Below are 20,285 nucleotides of genomic sequence, written 5' to 3' on the forward strand. Positions count from 1 at the left end.
ACTGGCTTTTGGAAGCTGAACCTAGAGAATGGCTTTCAATCCTGGTTGTCTGGAGGATTGCTTCTAGAAAACAGTCTGATTCAGGTTAATGATGCAATTTTTTGTTGAAGGAAGAAGAAATACATAGGAACTAGCCTTTATTTTAAGTTCAAAGATAATGTATACTTTGTTATTATTGTTATTTGTTTTATAGCCAATCTTCACAAACAGTTTTTGGCAATGAACCTATTTGTGATGGAAGCACTTATATTCTTTATAAAGAGAATACAAAAAATCACTATCACAGAGAAAAGTACACATGATACAATTACTAGAATTGAAAACATTTTGAAGAAATAGCAATAAAATAGTAGTATTTAACAAAGAGAAGTAACAGTAATATAAAGCGTTAGTATGATGTTCTAAAAATACAGATGTTCAGTATTTAGCCAAACATAATGATGCTTTATTTTTTTTGAATTTAGTGTCCAATATTTACTGAAAACAATGCATAGTTTCTGAGCATAGGAGAAATAATTTTGGACTTTGATGCTAGAAAGTCTGAATATGTCAGATGAATATAAAAATAATAAAACTGTCTAGAAAGAGTAAATCAAAATGAAATTATTAATATAATGGGAATATTGTACAGATCTAGTTATTTCTCCAAGAGATGCTGAGATTTGTAATTCATGTGGTAACAATTTATATGGCGAAATTAAAAATATTTTGTAGTGTTTTCTATGATAATGATATTTTTTCATATTCAACTCTCCTTTACAATTTTATACATAAAATCCATTTTTTTCTATGTCTCATTTTAAGAATTGTATTGACAGTTGCTGCTGCCTCAGCAGAATGAAGTTTCTGCAAACTGAAACAACTCTTTGAGAACTGCTGTGACTCAAGAAAGATGATCTAATTTGGCGTTATTCTCAGTAGAGCAAAACTATGTGGAAAATCTTGATTGTAAACACTTGATTGTAAAATTAGTGATTTTGCTTGTATGAAGGCAAAAGATACATTTTTATGGAATAAATATGTGAAGATGTATGAGTTATGTATGTCTTAATTTTATTACTCATCCACCATCACTGGTCCATCATCAGGACATCTCAACACAGGCACTAATTATTACATTAAAAAAATCTTATTGTTATGAAGGTATACTTGTGAAGAGAAGATGATGGAATATATCTTTTTTAACAGTTTGGTTTACGTCATTTCACTATTTAAACTTACATCGTGTGGTCTATTTGTACTCTTGTCCACATTCTGCAAATGTAAAGGGCTGGCCTGAGTCGATGAACCCCCATCATTCAATGCTGTTTTCTCTTCTCTCCAGTAACTTGTGCAAAGTGAGTGCTTAATAAATGTTTGCCAAATGAATTAATATTGCCTTTTACTACTTCCCTTAATTCTGCTTGTCAAAACAACTTGACTTTCAAAGCCTAGATGAACTGGCTCACTCTCAGAGAAGCCTTCCCCATTCCTCGTCAGCCAGAAGTCATTGCTTCTCCCTCTGCCCTTCTGCAGACCTTACATCTGTGCTGCATCCTACAGAGGGTCATTGCAGATGCTGTCAGCCTCCCCCCTCCCCTCCTCATCAACAGCAAGCTAAGGGCAAACACGCTGACCTGTCCCAGTTCCCCACAGGATTTGGTGTGTGAGTAGTCACTACATTGTTTTCTTTTACTGACAATCTGTATTTTAAGAACTTGGTATAAATAAATTCCTAGTAAAATCCCTATTCCTCCACATTATGAAATAGGTACTTCTGCTTTTGTGCTTTTGCTGTAGATTTTTTAACCTCATATTTAATACACGCATAACAAACTGTACACTTTCTGAGACTGGTGAATGGTTTTTAAAATGTTTCAGTATACATCTTTATGGCTTGTTATCACAATAGCTAATAGAAAAATATAAACACAAGTTTCATATCCCTGGTAGCTTGACAATTGAAATATATAGTTTGAGGGTGCATTAATTGGCTGAGTTTAAGTGTGATTTTTTGTAAAGTCCAACAAAGGCATGCTTGCTAGTCGTTGGTGTCAGAGATGTTTCATGGAACTGAGCTGCACTACAGCCAGGCAATGGGTCAGTAGCTTTCAGCTTTGCTTATTTAATTGTAAATCTGCCTTTGGAACCATCTGTACCCTGCTTGCTATAGATGTTCAGTTTTTAGCTGCTATAATTTTCTCAGTAAACATTATACCCCTTTAAGCACCTTAATTCTTTTTTGTTTTTCTTTCCGTGTAAAGAGTCTTCCCAACTTGACTTTAGCTGAATTTATCTATGTTCTTTTTATTCTGCTTACTTCAGGCAAAAAATGAACCAGATCACCAATGAACCATTCAGTGTGAGATGTATATAGGTTTAAGTACTTCACTGAGTTAGTGTTTAAGCATGACTATGATATTATGGATCAGAGCGAAAACATAAAAAAGATGTACTTCTTTTTTTAATTAAAATGCAATTGCAAATGAAATTACATCAGTTTATAAAGATTTGAAATGGATTCTCATTTTCCAACTGTTTGGTAGGAATAGAAGGATTGCAATTCCTATGGGTCTTTACTCTTTCTTTAAGGATGTTCTTTGTTAAGAATTCTGCCTGGTATTCATTGTCTCCCACTTGGGAAATCATGTGATGGTCACTTAAAGAGGAAAATGAGCATGAGTATTCAAAAATAGTTCTTTTCTTTTTTAAATAGCTGATAGCAGTTTATGGCTTTGGATAAACTTAAATGCACAATGGAAAGGGGAATTAGATTTGTCTGGAAACAATTCTCTGTTAGATTTTGCATGAGCAAGAGAAATACATTTGCAGGACAAATGTGTGCTCTGAATGATGATTGTGCTATTCCTCATTTATTGTATAAATGGTCAAATGCTCACAGACATAAAGGGCTAATGGTACTGTCTGGAGGTGGCCAAGTGTTGGCAGGCACTATCAGCCTTTCCCCATAGTTCTGCACCACCGTCTTGACCTGGACACCTCAGCTACCCAGTTTGCAGACACTGCCACCCCATCAAGTTATTTGCTCCTTCTTTGTGAGCAGCCTTTGTAATGTGGAAAGTATTCCTGGGGAGCTGAGATGTGACCACCAAATTAACTTCCATCTGCAATCAAAGCCGAGATTTTTCCCTCACTCCCAGACAAATTCCCTGGGGCTACCGTAACTTTGTGCTTTATTATAATGCAAGCAAATGTCACTGAAGTCACGACAAGTAATTTCAAGAAGGTAGGCACTGAGACAATGAATGATGAGGATAGTAAACCTTATGCAGATGTGGGGGTGCACCTAACCCCCTCCCTTCCAGAACCCATTTGGCAGGAGATTGTAGGTGGTGCTTTATAGTTTTGGTCTTTCGTGATGCTAGAATACATGATGTATACTAAAATAACCCTATCTATGTGAGAATTGAAATAACAGAAGTACTTATTTTGTATGATAAAGAGGGCAATTTGGAGGGAAAATGCAATAACTTCAAAAAAGTGCTTATTTTTCTAAATCTTTATTTTCTTTTTGAGATTATCAAGGACCAAGTAGAATTGTGAAGTCAGGAACACAAAGCAAAAGCAAACCTTTTCTATCTCTGCCCTAACTTCTTTCTATAGTCTCTTTTTTGTGGAATCTGGGCATGATCCAAAGGCAAGCTTGGAAGAATTGGATTTGGATTGGACCAGATAGTCTAATGCAGCATTCCTTTTTTCTTATCAGACTTTGGAATCGGTGGTGATTTGGAGTCAGACAGGGTCAACTAATATATGCAGTAAAGCTCAGAGAAAACATGAGCCCAAGCATAGTGTAAAAGAAACATGCTGATTCATTTATTCAAATGTCACAGAAAAATCGTTGATTGGAAATGGTGGTTAAAATCTAGGAAGAAAATAAAAAATACCTTGACGGAGACAAAATCTATAAAGGAATTACTATAAAGAAAATTAAGACTTAATAGTATTCGATTTTCTAAAAACATAGTCTTTAATGGTTATGTATGTCTATAGTGTGTCTTATGTATTTGTAAATTCTATTTTGTAAGTAATTTTAAGCTTTCAAGTAATTAAAATTAGAACTGATCTCCTTACGTGTTTAGCATAGTATCTGAGGCATTTTGTTACCCAGAACACATTTATATGACCTATGATGAGGTCTCTCAATTTTTATTGGCAAAATAAGAGCAATGATATTCCTGTCTGAAAGATCGTTGAAACTGTCTGAAAACACTTTCCCTCTATAAAGTTTTTTTTCTTTTTTGTGAAATAACTGGCATTTTCTCTGGTTAGACTTTGCATTTTCCCTGCTGAAGCAGAAAGTTGGAGACAGCCAAATCAGTTGTAGCTATCGTCCCAAGCCAGGGAAGCACTTCTCTGTCTGAACTGCTTATTTATTAGCAAAGAACTTGTGTATTCAAAGGCCTGTTATTTTTGTCTATGTTGAGCAAGACAGCTAAACCTTGAGGGGACAGCATAGTAAGAGGATTTTGTCTTCTGTTGCCTGTTCTGCAGTGTTTGCTGGGAAGCTGTTGCGCTAGGCTGGATCTAGGTGATTTAATCCACTTGTGGCCTCTAATTCAGATTGAAACTCGAGGATGAATTACGAATATTGATGGGGTAAGTATTTCAGTTCATGTGAGAGGAAACAGAAGATCCTGAAGGTGACCTTGATCAGGGATTGGATGAGGGTGACACAGTTTTGGCTGGGGTTTATGATGCCGCAGTATCTCCTTGAGAATCCTAATTCAATCCATGCTTTCGTTCAGAGCTTTAGAAAATGAAGCAAATAATTCCTGCAATAGGCTGGGTCAAGGCGAGGTGAATTCTCCATTGGATGAGCTCTTGGAAAAAAATCTTTATAGAGGAAAGGTGTTTCCAGACAGTTGCAATGATCTTTCAAACAGGAATATCATTTGAGGCCTCTTATGAGGAGCCCTTTAGAGGTCAGCCAGCGCATGGAAGGTTCCTTCCAACTCAAAGAGATGGTAACCCTAAGCGAGGTGCAAGGATTCTCAAGTGTCCTACTTGGGTGACAGTGGGTAGCATTTAGTATATTCTCCTGGGGGGGCCTCGTGGCAGCTAGCGCTGTGCTTTATGAATACCTTGCCATGGGGCAGTTGAGGGACCACATGTGTATCGTAATGCTGTGCCTTCCAAGAACTTATGTTCTGGCAAGGTACCGCACGTTTCCTCAGATCCCTTAGGGCGTTGGAACTGATTTCAAGAGAAGAGTTTCAGGAAGTTTCGGTAACTGGGAGGGTAAACAAGTAAGAGAACCTTTCTCATGCTATTCTGGAGCTGCAGGCAGATTTACAAATAGCTTTGGCTTAAATGTTGAGTGTAAAATAATTGTCAGTCCATTTCTCTCAAATAGATTACCGTCTATTTCAATCTCAACCCTTCCTCGAGTGTCATAGGACAACATAATCTGGAAGATTACTTTCATGTAAATACAATCACCTGCAGACATTCTTTGAAGTAATTTTACCTCCTTGTATCACATAATCAGTATCAATGAAAAATTTAAAGCATGTAGACCAATGTCATTAATACTGGTACCAAAAGGTTCAAAAACTATTTTAAAAGAACTCCTAATGATTTCTTTTAAATTTTTTTTCCAGGTTTTTGGCTAAATTTATCCTATTATATTTAAACTACTAGTTAATTCTTTGAATTTATAATAAAATCTGAATGAACTTGAAAGAGACAACAGGTAGTTTTAAATCAAATGAGCTTCTTAAGTAAAATACATCCTCTGTTTAATTTTAGTGTTCTAATCGTGAAAATAAGCAGCACTCTTTCCTGGGTAGTTTTCAGGTTATTCTGGGCTGACAAATGTCTCAAAGCCCAGCTGTTCATCCCAGGAACCAGGGCGCGAAGACAGAACATGGGAGGAGGACTCCGAGGAAAGGAGGTGCTTCTCGCCTGTTGAACTTGTGGGTCCAGTGGCCTCATATTGTTCTTTGCCCCATCCTCAATTCCTTGTGAATTCATATTTTTTTAATCCCTACCTCACCCCCATCGCCAAACAAACTTTTCATCTTTTCTTGCTCTGGCTCCAGGCAGTGATGCTTTCTCGAGTTTGGACTTGGTGGTGCTGTGAGCATGACAGGCGTGAGTTCCTGTCCTGTCCCCACCTGCCCACCTGTCCTACCTCGGGACATGGGGGTTGAGCTGCTACTCATCCAGGGGCAATCCCAGCTTCACTGCTGGGGCTCACGGCAATGAACAGATAGATGACCTCCACTGAAGACAAAAACCCTTTCATTCTCCACTTCTGATATGTGCAAGAAAGAAATCTAACTTATTCAATATTCCTTCTTTTTCAGCATTAGTTAGGATATGATCCCCAAAGGTGGGCAAACGTGCACTTAATATTTAAAGAATCAATTACTGTTGCAAACTGACAACATGTATATGTAAATCCCAGATATGTCTTAATATGTGTCACTTCATAGTTTAGTAGCAGCTGTCGTGCAACTTAAAAGAGCCCTTGACTTAGAAGCCTCTGTCTGAGTCCTCCATCAAGAAATTATTCACATGACCTTGGGTAAATCACTGTGCTAAACACTCTCAATATATTAGCTCATTTACTACTCACAGTGAGACACTCATAAAGGTGCTATCATTGCTTCCATCTTTAGATGAAGAAACTGAGACCCAGGGAGGGTAAATAACTCCTGTTCATTCCACCAGCTTATGAAGTGGAGCTGAAGTCAGACCCCCCTAGTCAGGCTGTTCACTGAAATTAAGCTCTGATTCCCATTGGCATAAGGTAACTTTTAAACACCAACATTTTTTACTGTTTGAAGGACCAAGTTGAATTCATTGAAACTGGGGCCTGGGAACTGACCCAACTTTCGTCCTATTTAGCTAAAAGACAAAGCTAATGTGACACCAGTGAATTGTATTTTATCTCGTGTTAAATTGTAGCCTGAAAATGTTTCTGACTGCTGGAGCATCACTTTTGCTCTGCTACCCTCCTAACCCCTGGTCTCGCCTACACCTGGGAAGCTCGTGGACCTGCAAATGCTCAATATTTAGGTACTGTAGTGTGCTTCAAACCTAAACATTACTAAATTCTTATAAGTTCTAGTAAAGAAAGATGAATCCTCTCAATATTCTCATTGATCAATCACCCTTATTTTGATTAGGTCAGTTTGCTGTTTTTCCAAGAAAAAAAATCTATCATAAAAATTGTTATTATCTGTGAACATTGCTAGAGGGAATAGCAGATTAATAGTGAAATAATTTGTAGTTATTGGCCCTTGATTTGTATTAATATTTAGCATCAATTACTGAAAACCATTGACCTATTTTGCACTCTATTTTCCTTGCTCACATTTAGAGTTCTCAATCTTTTATTAAATTGACAAAGTTCTAGTTTTCAAACTTGACTCAGACAAGCTAGATATAAGTGCTTGCTGTGATTATATTATTTTTCCTAATGAGAAACAGTTTTCTCAATTTCTCATTTTTCTACTATTATTTTATCTTAGATCTTTTAACCCATTGTTGTTTTCCATGTTAGTGTCATATATAAGATGATTTAGATAAAATTTTCATATTCACCTTTTTAATTTTAATACTATAAATTAGCTCACGTTCTTCCAAGAAGAGAATAATTTCTTGTAGGAGCTTTGCCATCATGACCAGTTTAAGAACTGCTGGAGATAAAAGCTGAACGTTTTTGTTCTATACGCTAGGTGTTGGGAATTCAAAGTTGTATGAAACACAGTTTTTCCATCCTAAGTGAATCGGAAATTTAGTAGAGTGGACAAGTATGGGTAGATTTATTCATAGCGGAGAATTATAAACCGACCACAACATAGTGTAGACAGAAATGGAATGTGGTATGTGTAATGTGGTATAAAAGCCCGGACTGAGAAGAAACAAATTTTCCTTGAGAACATCAGGGAAGTGTCTGAGTTGATGCCATTCGAGCTGGGTTTTGAAGAACAATTGAGTTCACCTGATAGAAAGAAAGGCAAAGAGCAATGTAGGAAGATGAAATAACATTGGCAATAAAAAAGAAAGTGAAGGTGTATATGTATTTCTGCAACAGTGTATAGTGTTGCGTGTCTGGATCATGGGATGTCCAGTGGAGAGTGGTGGGAAATGGAGAAGGAAGTTGGATCAGGGTCCTTGAGTCTCGCATGAAGGAGTTTGGATTTCATACTATAGACAAATGAAGTCCCATCATGAGTATTTTGTTTATAACAAAATGTTTTCCATATTATTCTACAACTTTTATTTTTCTTTAAAGTTTTTTGGCAGCTTTTTTGACTGTGAAAGCAACACACATCCTTGAACCATAACAAGCAACAAAGAAGCATTACAGGAGTTTATAAAGTAAATAATCAAAGTTCCTCTCTCCACCTCAACAATGACAGCCCAGAGTAAACCATTACAAATATAACAAGCTGTTGAGGGGCCTTACCTGTTGGCCCAGAAATGGTGACCAGGACTCTCCACTGCAACAATGGATGCTAAATTTCCCCTCATTATAAAGAAAGCCACCTCAGGCCATCAAGATACTCATTAGGGGTCCTAACAGGAAGCAGGCAAGACCCCTGTATAATCAAACCCCATCCCAACATCCAGACATCCCTGTCTGTTCTAGATGAAAAGAAGACAGGGGAGAAAGTTGGCTATCAGTGCAGTGGCTTTGTGAGAAATTTAGTGGTTGCAAAGGATGGGGCTGCTCTAAGGGAATTACTCACAGAGTGAGGAGACCTGAAAGAAGAAAAACCTGACATTTGATTACTTGAATGGATGCTTCTGAGTTTTAGGTGCATTCTGATACTGTCCCTGGAGAGAGAATTCTTGGAGGTGAGGGATTTAACTGGATATAGAGATGATGCCTGATTCTCTGGAGACTTAAGGAAATGGAAGTCTTGGTAAAAAGAAAGGACTGTGAAGTTGTGTTCCTAGAAGAAAATAATGGTATGTGTGTGGTGGAGGGAATTCATTCCATGTTGCCTAACTCTTGGAAAGGCATGAAGTTGATCTCAGTGGTTCCCGTACTTCCACACCTGAAGGGATAGGAAGGTTAGATGGGGCATGGACCACTATAAAAGGCTGAAAGAAGACACAGTGCCAAGAAAGCCACCATCACCTATGCATAGTCTTGCTCGTACACAGAAGGCACCAGCAGCTAAGGTGTGCCTCCTCACCTTTGTGGGTTGACCAGTTACTAAAGATCTTTGATTTCCTCATTCCAGGCTTTCCCATTCCAACCCCCTTACCGGGGCAACTAAGCTAGAAAGAGAAGGGGAAGAGCGATCTAAGCCAGGCCTAGTTGTTACGTCCTCTCCACTTTGGATTTTTCAGAGGGGAAAAGAAGCAAGCCCCATCAAACTTGAGTGGATTGTGGTGGAGAAGGGGCAGAGTTTTGAGTGCGATATAAGACTGCCATTTAAAACTGAAATGAGCTCAGTTTTAGTAATAAAAAATTATCTGCAAATTAAGGACTCTGACCAGTTACAGGTATTAAAAAGTCAACAGGACAGTTGAAAATTGCAGTTGGGGTGGGAACTGGGGATCTAAAGCTATTTTCTACCCTAAGAAATGAAGAATCCTCAAATTTAGCATATCCAATGTATATATGGGCCATAGGTAGAGTTTTACACTAAGCGATAGTGCATGGGCAAATTTCTTTGTCAACACATATTGGTTTAGTTTATCATTTTTAGTTACTACAAGGTATTCCATTGAATTGATATACCATAAACAATACTTTCTTGATGGACATTAGGATATTTTCAAAACTGTCTGTAGTATAAATGGTGCTGTAATAAACCTCTTTGTAATTAGCGTTTTGCAATCATCCTATTATTGTTTACTTAAAATAAATTCAGAGAAATGAAATTCCTACATTTTAAATTTTGTTATTATAAAATATGTGTTCTCCAAATATGTATTAAAATGTCCATTTCTCCTTTTCCTTATGTTTCTCTATACTAATATAATAAATATGTTAAAATTATGTTAACCTGATAGTTCATTCCTATCAGAAATCTAGTTGCTTTAAGTTTTATTTCTTTGAATATGAGAGTTAATAGCTTTTTGGACATTTTTATAGGTATTTATGTTTTATTTTTGTAGCTATTTATGTTTTATCTTTTACCTTTGAGAGCTGTGTCAATTAATACACTAATTAATAATAACATATGTCAATGGAATATATCTACAGCATTAACTTACCTTAAAAATATCATGGTAATAGGTTTATATGCTTAGTTTGGGAGTACTCATAATAATAAATAGCAAAAATTTATAGTGCATATTATGTGCTAGATGCTAGTCTAAGTACCTTATGTGTGTTAACTCATTTAATCCTATAATAAACTTATGAGAAAAGTTGTACTATTGTTCCCATCTTAGAAATGAGAACACAGTAATGTGTCCAAGGAAACACAAATGGCAGGGGCAGAACAGAGAGTTGGACCCACTGGGCCTGGCTCCTGAGCCTGGACTCTATTGTAGATGAGCCTTCTTTAAATACTGCTAGGCAAATTTATGTTAAAAGAATTGGAACAGCTGCATGTTATTACTATAAACGTATGATTCCCAAAAGAGGCATTCAAAGTATTTGATCATTGAAGGTTTCTTTCTTGAAATACTACTGCGATCAGTCTTTATTCAATTACCTGTCACCTTTTATTTAGAAAGAGACATTCGGTTCCTTTGGTTAGGTTATTTCATTTGGGGCAACATGTATTTAAAAAATAGTAAAAATAAAAATTACAATGGTGGCTTTTTAAAAACAATTTGTTTTCCTGTAAGGAATTTGCTCACAGCGGGTTGAGTAAGTGCATTATGGGAAATCATTAGCCCTAGTCCAGCCCTCTCATTTTCCTGGTGCAGAACCTAAGGCCCAAAGGGTTACAGGACGAGGATGACTAGTGAGTAGTGGGGTGGACACAGGAGTTCAGTCTCCTCACTTCACACCTGGGTTCTTCCTACCACAGAGTCTTGTTTTCTAGGTCTTCCAAGTATTGCATTACATAATAAGTTCCTTTTTAATAGTGTAAAAATACAGTTAACATAAAATTTACAATTTTAGCCATTTTAAGTATACAGTTCTGCAGTATTAAGTACATGCACATTGTTGTGCAACCATCACCACCATCCATCTCCAGAACTTTTCATTGTCTCAGACCGGAATTCTGTACGCATTAAACAACATCTCCCCTTTCTCTCCTCTCCCCAGCTCCTGGCAACCATCATTCTACTTTCTGTCCCTATGAATTTGACTCCTCAAGGAAGCATATAAGTGGAATCATACAGTATTTGTCCTTTTGTGACTGGATTATTTCACTTAGCATAATGTCCTCAAGGTTTATCCATGTTTTGGCAATAGGGTTTTTTTTGAAGCATTAATATATAAAATATATATAAAGCAGTTAAAACAATGCCTGGCATATAGTAAGCTCTTTATAAGTTGTTATTGCTATTATTAATATTAATTGTATTAGTTTCCTACTGCTACTACATACAGCAAACTCCCACACACTTTGTGACTTAAAACCACACAGATTTGTTCTCTTATAGTTCTGGAGGCCAGGAGTTTGAATCAGTTTCGCTGGGCTAAAGTCAGGGTGTTGACAGAGCTGGCTCCTTTTGGAGGCTCCAAGGGAGAATCTATTTCCTTGTCTTTTCTAGCTTCTAGACACTGCCCGTTTTACCGGGTTCAAGGCCCCTTCCTGCATCTTCAAAGTCAGCAGAATAGCATCTCCTCTCCTGTATGAACTCTGCTTCTGTCCTTTTAATTTTGACCCTCCTGTCTCCCTCTTATAAGGACCCTTGTGATTATACCGGTCCCACCTGGACCATCCAGGATAATTTTCCCATCTTCTGATCCTTAATTTAATCAGATATGAAAAGTTCTTTTTGTCATATAAGGTAACATATTCAGGTTTTCCGAGGATTAGGACATGGGCATTTTGGGGGGAACTTTATTCAGCCTGTAAAAATTATAATAAAGTACTCATGGAAGGAATGTTCCTATGTGTGAACTCTTTGCTAGTCACAACAGCATTAGTGTCACCAATGCTGGGAGGTTGTTCAATTTCAGCACACACCCCAGATCTTCTGGCTCAGAATGTGCACTTTAACCAGATCCCCTAAAGATGTGAGTGCACATTCACATTGAAAATGCCCTGCACTGACTTTCGTTCTTCCCGTCGTTACTTAAAATGTCTGCTCTTCATCAGGTGCTTTAATGGAGAACATATACATGGATAACGATAAAGCCTCAATTTCATTTTCTTTGCTTGATCTTCCCTTAATGATGAAATTACCACAACATTAAAGATTCAGAATCTGAACTAGAGTGTTGCCAACTTAAGTCTCAAATGAGAAGTTAAGGTGGTTATAGAATGTAACGATGTTTCTTCATGAGTGATTGCTGACACTATTTTTACCTGAAGTGAGCTCTAACACAGGACACCCCCTCTCTGCTCTCTGCCTCCAGGTCATGACTACACCTCAGGAAGGGTGACTATTGATTTATGACCCTGGGAACAGAGTAGCAATCTGCCTTCTTGTTGAGATCAAATGGCCTGAAGGTGAATAGAATCTGCTACTCTAGCACATACCTCCTTTTGATTATCTAACTTTGCACATGAATATAAAGTTGAAGATAGCTCCTTATTTTAAAGCCTTGCTAAAAAGATGGACGTATTTTAAGTGTAAGCGTGTTGGAGGGGGTGGGCCAACAGAATCAGGTGGTTTTTCTTTGTTGTTTGTTTGTTGGATTGACTTTCTCTTATTGGATTGTTTTGTTTTGTATTATTTGGCTTTGAATAGTGTTTGAGGTTTTTTGAAAGATGGAAGCTTTACTTTAATATACCACTGAATTACTAATAGAAATTTTAAAATTCCATTCTATTAGAATGTTGTCTAGTGCCAGTTTTATGTTTAAGTTGTCCTGCAGGCATTTGGTATTTTCTATGAGTGTGCTATAGAATAGAAAATGAAAAATAAGTGGGGGCCAGCCCTGAAGCCCTAGTAGTTAATGCTCGGCGCTCTCACTGCTTTGGCAGCCCAGGTTCTTTCCCGGTCAGAGAACCACACCACCCGTCTGTCAGTTGCCATGCTGTGCTGGTGGCTCACATAGAACCAGAAGGACTTACAACTAGGATATACGACCATGCACTGGTGCTTCGAGGAGGCAAAAAAAAACAGAGGAAGATTGGCAACAGATGTTAGTGCAGGGTGAATCTTTCCCTGCCAAAAATAATGTAGGTTTTCTAACAATATTGTTGTGTCATAAATATCCATTTTTGAATTAACTAGTAGTATCAAATCAGCAAATGTTATTTCCATCCAGAGTTAAATATTTCTTCTGCTTTCTTTCCTTTACAACACTTAGGGAAAATAAAGACCCCAACATTTATTTCAGGTACTCCCAACTGACAAAGGAAAACAACAAAAACAAACGAACAAAAAACAAAACTAGGAAATACCAAAAGTGGAAGCTGTTTCCTTGGTTCTATATTCGATTCTCACATTGGCATTTAGATGGTGTACTTTTTGTTTTTACTGAGGTAAAATTGGCTTATAACATTATATAAATTGCAAGTGTACATCATCATATTTAGATTCCTGTGTAGATTACATCATGTTCACAGCCCAAAGACTAATTACAATCTAGCACCATACAGTGTGCCTAATCATCTCTTTTGCCCTCCTCCATCCACCCTTCCCCTCCGGTAACCACCAATCCAATCTCTGTCTATATGTGTTTGCTTGTTGTTGTTTTTATCTTCTATTTTTGAGTGAGATAATCTGGTATTTGACTTTCTCCCTCTGACTTATTTCACTTAGCAAAATATCCTCGAGGTCCATCCATGTTGTCACAAATGGCTGGATTTCATCATTTCTTATGGCTGAATAGTATTCCATTGTGTATATACCACATCTTCTTTATCCATTCATCCCTTGATGGGCACCCAGGTTGCTTCCAAGTCTTGGCTATTGTGAATAATGCTGACATGAACATAGGGGTGCATGTATCTTTACTCATTCATGTTTTCACGTTCTTGGGATAAACACCCATAAGTGGAATAGCTGGATAGTATGGTAGTTCTATTCTTAATTTTTTAGGGATCTCCATACCGTTTTACATAGTGGCTGCACCAGTTTTCGTTCCCACCAGTAGTATATTAGTGTTCCCTTCTCTCCACATCCTCTCCAACACTTGTTGTTACCTGTCTTGTTAATTATAGCCATTCTGACGAGAGTGAGGTGATATCTCATTGTAGTTTTGATTTGCATTTCCCTGATAGCTAATGATGTTGAATATCCTTTCATGTGCCTGTTGGTCATCTGTGTATTTTCTTTGGAGAAACGTCTGTTCAGATCTTTTTCCCATCTTTTAATTGGGTTGTTAGCTTTTTTGTTGTTGAGATGTATGAGCTCTTTATGTATTTTGGATATCAACCCCTTATCAAATATATGGTTTCCAAATATCTTCTCCCAAGTGTAAGGTCATCTTTTTGTTTTGTTGATGGTTACCCTTGCTGTGCAGAAGCTTTTTAGTTTGATGTAGTCCCATTTGTTTATTTTTTCTATTGTTTCCTTTGCCCAATTAGACATTGTACTTGAAAATATGCTGCTAAGACTGGTGTTGAAGAGTGTACTGCTTATGTTTTCTTCTAGATGTTTCATGATTTCAGGTCTTGCATTCAAGTCATTAATCCACTTTGAGGTAATTTTTGTGTATGGTGTAAGATAATGGTCTACTTTCATTCTTTTGCATGTGGCTGTCCAGTTTTCCCAACACCATTTATTGAGGAAACTCCCCTTTCTCGATTGTATGTTCTTGGCTCCCTTGATGAAAATTAGCTGTCCATTGATGTGTGGGTTTATTTCTGGGCTCTTGATTCTGTTTCCCTGATCTTTGTGTCTATTTTTGTGCCAGTACCATGCTGTTTTGGTTACTATAGCTTTGTAGTATAGCTTGAAATCAGGGAGTGTGAAATCTCCAGCTTTGTTCTTTTTTCCCAGGATTCCTTTGGCTCTTCGGGGTCTTTTATTGTTCCGTATAAATTTTAGGAGTCTTTGTTCTATTTCTGTGAAAAATGTCACAGGAACTGTGATAGGGATTACATTGAATCTGTAGATTTCTTTAAGAAGTATGGACATTTTAACTATGTTAATTCTTCCTATCCAAGAGCATGGAATATGTTTTCATTTATTTGTGTCTTCTTCAATTTCTTTCAACAATGTTTTATAATTTTCATTGTGCAGATCTTTCACGTCTTTGGTTAAATTTATTCCTATGTATTTTATTATTTTTGTTGCAGTTGTAAATGGGATTGTGTTCTTAATTTCTCTTTCTGCTACTTTGTTGATAGTGTATAGGAATGCAACTGATTTTTGTATGTTAATTTTGCATCCAGCAACGTTACTGTATTTATTTATTATTTCTAAAAGATTTTTGGTGGATTCTTTAGGGTTTTCTGTATATAAAATCATGTCATCTGAAAATAGTGACAGTTTCACTTTTCCCTTTCCAATTTGGATCCCTTTTATTTCTTTTTCTTGCCTGATTGCTCTGACTAGGACTTCCAATGCTATGCTAAATAGGAGTGGTGAAAGTGGGCAACCATTTCTGGTTCCTGTTATTAGAGGGAAAGCTTTCAGTTTTTTTTCCATTTAGAATGATATTAGCTGTGGGTTTGTCCTATATGGCCTTTATTATGTTGAGGCACTCTCCTATACCCATTTTATTCCGAGTCTTTTTCGTAAATCGATGCTGTATCTTGCCAAATGCTTTCTCTGCATCTATGGAGATGGTCATGTGATTTTTATTCATTTTGTTAATGTAATGTATCACACTGATTGATTTTCAGATGTTGAACTATCCCTTCATCCCTGGAATAAACCCCACTTGATTATGGTATATGATCTTTTCAATGTATTGTTGTATTCAATTTGCTAGTATTTTGTTGAGGATTTTTGCTTCGATATTCATCAGTGATGTTGGCCTGTAATTTTCTCTTTTGTGTTGCCTTTGTCTGGTTTTGGTATCAGAATAATGTTGGCTTTGTAGAATGAGTTAGGAAGTTTCCTCTCCTCTTCGATTTTTTGGAAGTTTGAGAAGGATAGGTACTGTCTTCTTTGAATGTTTGGTAGAATTTGCCAGGGAAGCTGTCTGGCCCTGGACTTTTCTTTTTTGGGAGGTTTTTGATTACTGCTTTGATCTCCTTACTGGTGATTGTTCTATTCAAATTCTCTGTTTCTTCTTGATTCAGTTTTAGAAGGTTGTATGATTCTAAGAATTTATTCATTTCTTGTAGATTGCCCAATTTGTTGGCATATAGCTTTTCGTAATATTCTTTTATAATCTTGTATTTCTGAGGTGTCCATTGTAATTTCTCCTCATTTCTGATTTTATTTATTTGAGTTTTCTCTCTTTATTTCTTGGTGAGTCTAGCTAAAGGTTTGTCAATTTTGTTTATCTTTTCAAAAGAACCAGTTTCACTGATTTTTTTGATATTGTCTTTTTAGTCTCTATTTCATTTATTTCTGTTCTGATTTTTATTATTTTCTTCCTTCTATTGATTTGAGGCTTAGTTTATTCTTCTTCCAGTTCCTTTAGGTGCACTGTTAGATTGTTTGAGATTTTTCTTGTTTGTTATGGTAGGCCTGTATTGCTAGAAATTTTCCTTTAGAACCACTTTTGCTGTATCCCATAAATTCAGGGTTGTTGTATTTTCATTTTCATTTGTCTACAGGTATTTTTTGATTTCTAGTTTGATTTCTTTGTTGATCCAATAGTTGTTCAGTAGCATTTTTTTTTAATCTCCACATATTTGCATCTTTTCCAATTTTCATCCTGCAGTTGATTTCTAGTTTCATAATGTTTTGGTCATAAAAGATGCTCGGTATTATTTCAATCTTCTTAAATTTATTGAGATTTGTTTTGTGGCCTAATATGTGATCTATCCTGGAGAATGTTCCATGTGCATTTGAAAAGAACGTGTATCTTTTACTTTTTGGGTGGAATGTTCTGTCTATATCTACTAAGTCCATGTGGTCTAATGTGTCATTTAAGTCCAATGTTTCCTTATTGATCTTTTGTTTGAATGATCTATCCATTGATGTAAGTGGAGTGTTAAAGTCCCCTACTATTATTGTGTTACTGTCTATGTCTCCACTTATTTCTATTAATAGTTGCTTTATATATTTAAGTGCTTCCATGTTGGGTGCATAGATATTTACAAGTCTTGTGTCGTCTTGTTTGATTGTTCCCTTTTGTCATTATATAGTGCCCTTCATCATCTCTTGTTACAGTTTTTGTTTTAAAGTCTATTTTGTCTGACATAGTATTGCTACCCCAGCTTTCTTTTCATTGCTATTTGCATGGAGTAAATTTTTATATCCCTTCATTTTCAGTTTGTGAGTGTCTTTAGGTCTGAAGTGTGTCTCTTCTATGCAGCATATATATGGGTCTGGATTTTTTATCCAGTTGGCCGCCTATGCCTTTTGATTGGAGTATTTAGTCCATTGGCATTTAAAGTGGCTGTTGGTAAGAATGTACTTATTGCCATTTTGTTACTTTTTTTCCCCTGATGTTTTAATAGTTCTTCTCTATTCCTTACTTCTTGTGCTATCTTTCCTTCTGGTTTGGTGGCTTTCTTTAGTGTTATGTTTGGATTCCTTTTTCTTAATTTTTTGTGTGTTAATTATTGGTTTCTGGTTTGTGATTACCAGAGGTTCATATATAATAACCTAGGTGTATAGCAATCTATATTAAGTTATGGTCTCTTTAGTTTGACTTCTTTCTAAAAGCCCTACATTTTTACTGCCCTCATATCACATTTTATGTTTTTGATGTCATATCTAACCTCTTTTTTGTGCATGTGTATCCATTATCATCTTATCATGGAAATAGATAATTTTAGTCATTTTGTCTTCTGACCTTCATAGTATCTTCATAGGTGGTTGATCTACTACCTTTACTGTATATGTACCTTTACCAGTGATTTTATTAGGGTTTTTTTTTTTGACAATTTTCTTATTCCTATGTGGTCCTTTCTTTTCCACTTAACTAAGTCCCTTTAGCATTTGTTGTAAGGTGGGTTTCTTGGTGATAAACACTTTTAGTTTTTGCTTGTCTGGAAAACTCTTTATCTCTCTTCCATTCTAAATAATAACCTTGCCAAGTAGAATATTCTTGGCTGTAGGTTTTTTCCTTTCAGCACTTTAAATATATTGTACCACTCCCTTCTAGCCTGTAGGTTTCTGCTGAGAAATCAGCTGATAGCCTTATGGGGTTTCCTTTGTATGTTACTTTTTGCCTTTCCCTTGACACTTTTAGGATTCTCTATTTATCTTTAATTCTTGGTATTTTAATTATAATGTGTCTTGGTGTATGCCTCTTTGGGTCTATCTTGTTTGGTGTTCTTTGTGCTTCCTGTACTTGGATATCTGTTTCTTTCCTTAGGTTGGGAAAGTTTTCAGCTATTTTTTCAACTAGATTCTATGCCTCTTTGTCTCTCTTCTCCTTCTCGGACACCTATAATATGGATGTTAATGTGCTTGATGTTGTCCCAGAGGTACCTTATACTGTCCTTGTTCTTTTTAATTCTTTTTTCTTTCATCTATTCACCTTGGGTGATTTCCTCTAGTCTTTCATCCAGCTCACTGATCTGTTCTTATGTATCATCTACTGTGTTATTGAGTCCCTCTAGTAAATTTTTCATTTCCAGTATTGTATTCTTCAGTTATGATTGGTTCTTTTTTTATATTTTCCAATTCTTTGTTGAAGTTCTCACTGAGTTCAATCCTTTCTTCTTCCAAGTTCAGTAAGCATCCTTATGATTGTTAGTTTGTACTCTTTATCAGGAAGATTATTTATCTCTGTTTCATTTAGTGTTTCTTCTGAGAACTTGTCCTATTTCCTTATTTGGAACATATTCATTTGTCTCCTCATTTCTCTGTGTTTATATCTAACTATTGAGTAGATAAGCTACATCTCCTGATCTTGGAGAGGTGGCCTCATGTCGGAGATGCCTTATGAGGCCCAGCTGTATGCTTGCCACTCTTCACCAGTTCCAAATGTTCTAGGAATGTCCCCTCTGTGGGCTATGCATATCCTTCTTTTGTGGTAGGTTTGCTCTTGTTGCAGGTGGCCAGGGAGTTTGGCTATTCCCCTGGCTGGCTAGTTGTAATACTTGGCTGCCTGTGGCTGCAATGATCCCTTCAATCACTTTATTGGGCATGGGGAACCCCATAACAGTTGGCTTCAAGGTCTAATAGCACATTCCTGTTGCAAGTTTCCTGTTAAATGAGAAGGCCCCAAGCATGGCTGTTTGCTAGATTCAGGGGCTTACAATTACTGTAGGCTTTCAGCCTGCAAGGCTGTTGTCAGTGATCTCAGGAGTGCAGCTGGGTGAGGCTTGTTCCAGGTGTGGGAGCACCCAACTGTTTCAGGGCTTTGACTGTGGGGCTGATGCCTTATGTATCTACTTGGGAAGCTTGAGTCTGCTGCAGCTGACAAGCCCTACTGCCCACAGGCCCATACACCCCATCAACACAGTTCTGTCCCATGCACGTGCCCCAACCCACTGAAGTGGACCCACTCACTCTGCTGCAAAGGACTTACAGACTTCATCAATGAAGGCCCACCCCTCTTGCACACCCTGCTCTGCAGAGGCCAAGCCACTCACCCATTGCAGAGGTCTCATGCACCCTACCTATGTGTGCCTACATGTTGCCAGAGGGCTTGCTCTTAGGTGGGGCTAGTCCCTAGGGTGGGCTGCCTGCCCTTGTTGAGCTGGATTAAATCAGTGCTCTAGTGGGTGGGGCAGACCACTGCACTCACAGGCTGGAGGAAAACTCTAATGGCGTCTGCCAGGATCTGTGTCATTACACCTGTACTAAGTCACTATAATGGCCGCTGCTAATGTCTCAGTCCCTCGGGAGGTAGTCCCAGCCTAGGGAGGTCTTACCTCTCACTGAGATGTTCCCAGAGCCTATCAAGGGAGTCTCTTTTCACCAAAGGACTATGCGCCTTTCTTTCTGGTGATTTTAGGTTCCTTGCCTGAATGGGTGTTTGTGCCTTGGCTCTTTAAGAGCAAGGTTTTCTGCCCTTTATGTCTGATAGCTTTTCTGGGGGTATTCCCTGTTGTTGTTAATAATCAGTAAAGCCAGATATTATGACACTTGTCTCTCTTGTGCTGAGTCCGAAAGCTGCTTATTGTGTTAAAACTCTTCCACTCAGATTCCCCACCCCTTGAGGAAAGGCTTCATAGGCACGCTCATGACAGGCCATGAAGCACCACAGC

General features: G+C 37.4%; 1 protein-coding gene across 1 annotated transcript in view; it reads left to right on the forward strand.

Moving 5' to 3' along the window:
- Positions 1-2,726: 2,726 nt before the first annotated feature.
- The window catches only part of PXDNL (peroxidasin like), a 313,214-nt gene continuing 295,655 nt past the window's right edge, over positions 2,727-20,285 (forward strand). The window contains 1 exon segment of the mRNA XM_070480896.1: positions 2,727-4,599. Within this exon segment, the coding sequence (XP_070336997.1) occupies positions 4,595-4,599 (5 nt within the window). The 5' untranslated portion in view covers positions 2,727-4,594.

The sequence above is a fragment of the Equus asinus genome, chromosome 12 (assembly GCF_041296235.1).
Source record: "Equus asinus isolate D_3611 breed Donkey chromosome 12, EquAss-T2T_v2, whole genome shotgun sequence".
In the NCBI taxonomy this organism is placed as follows: Eukaryota; Metazoa; Chordata; class Mammalia; order Perissodactyla; family Equidae; genus Equus; species Equus asinus.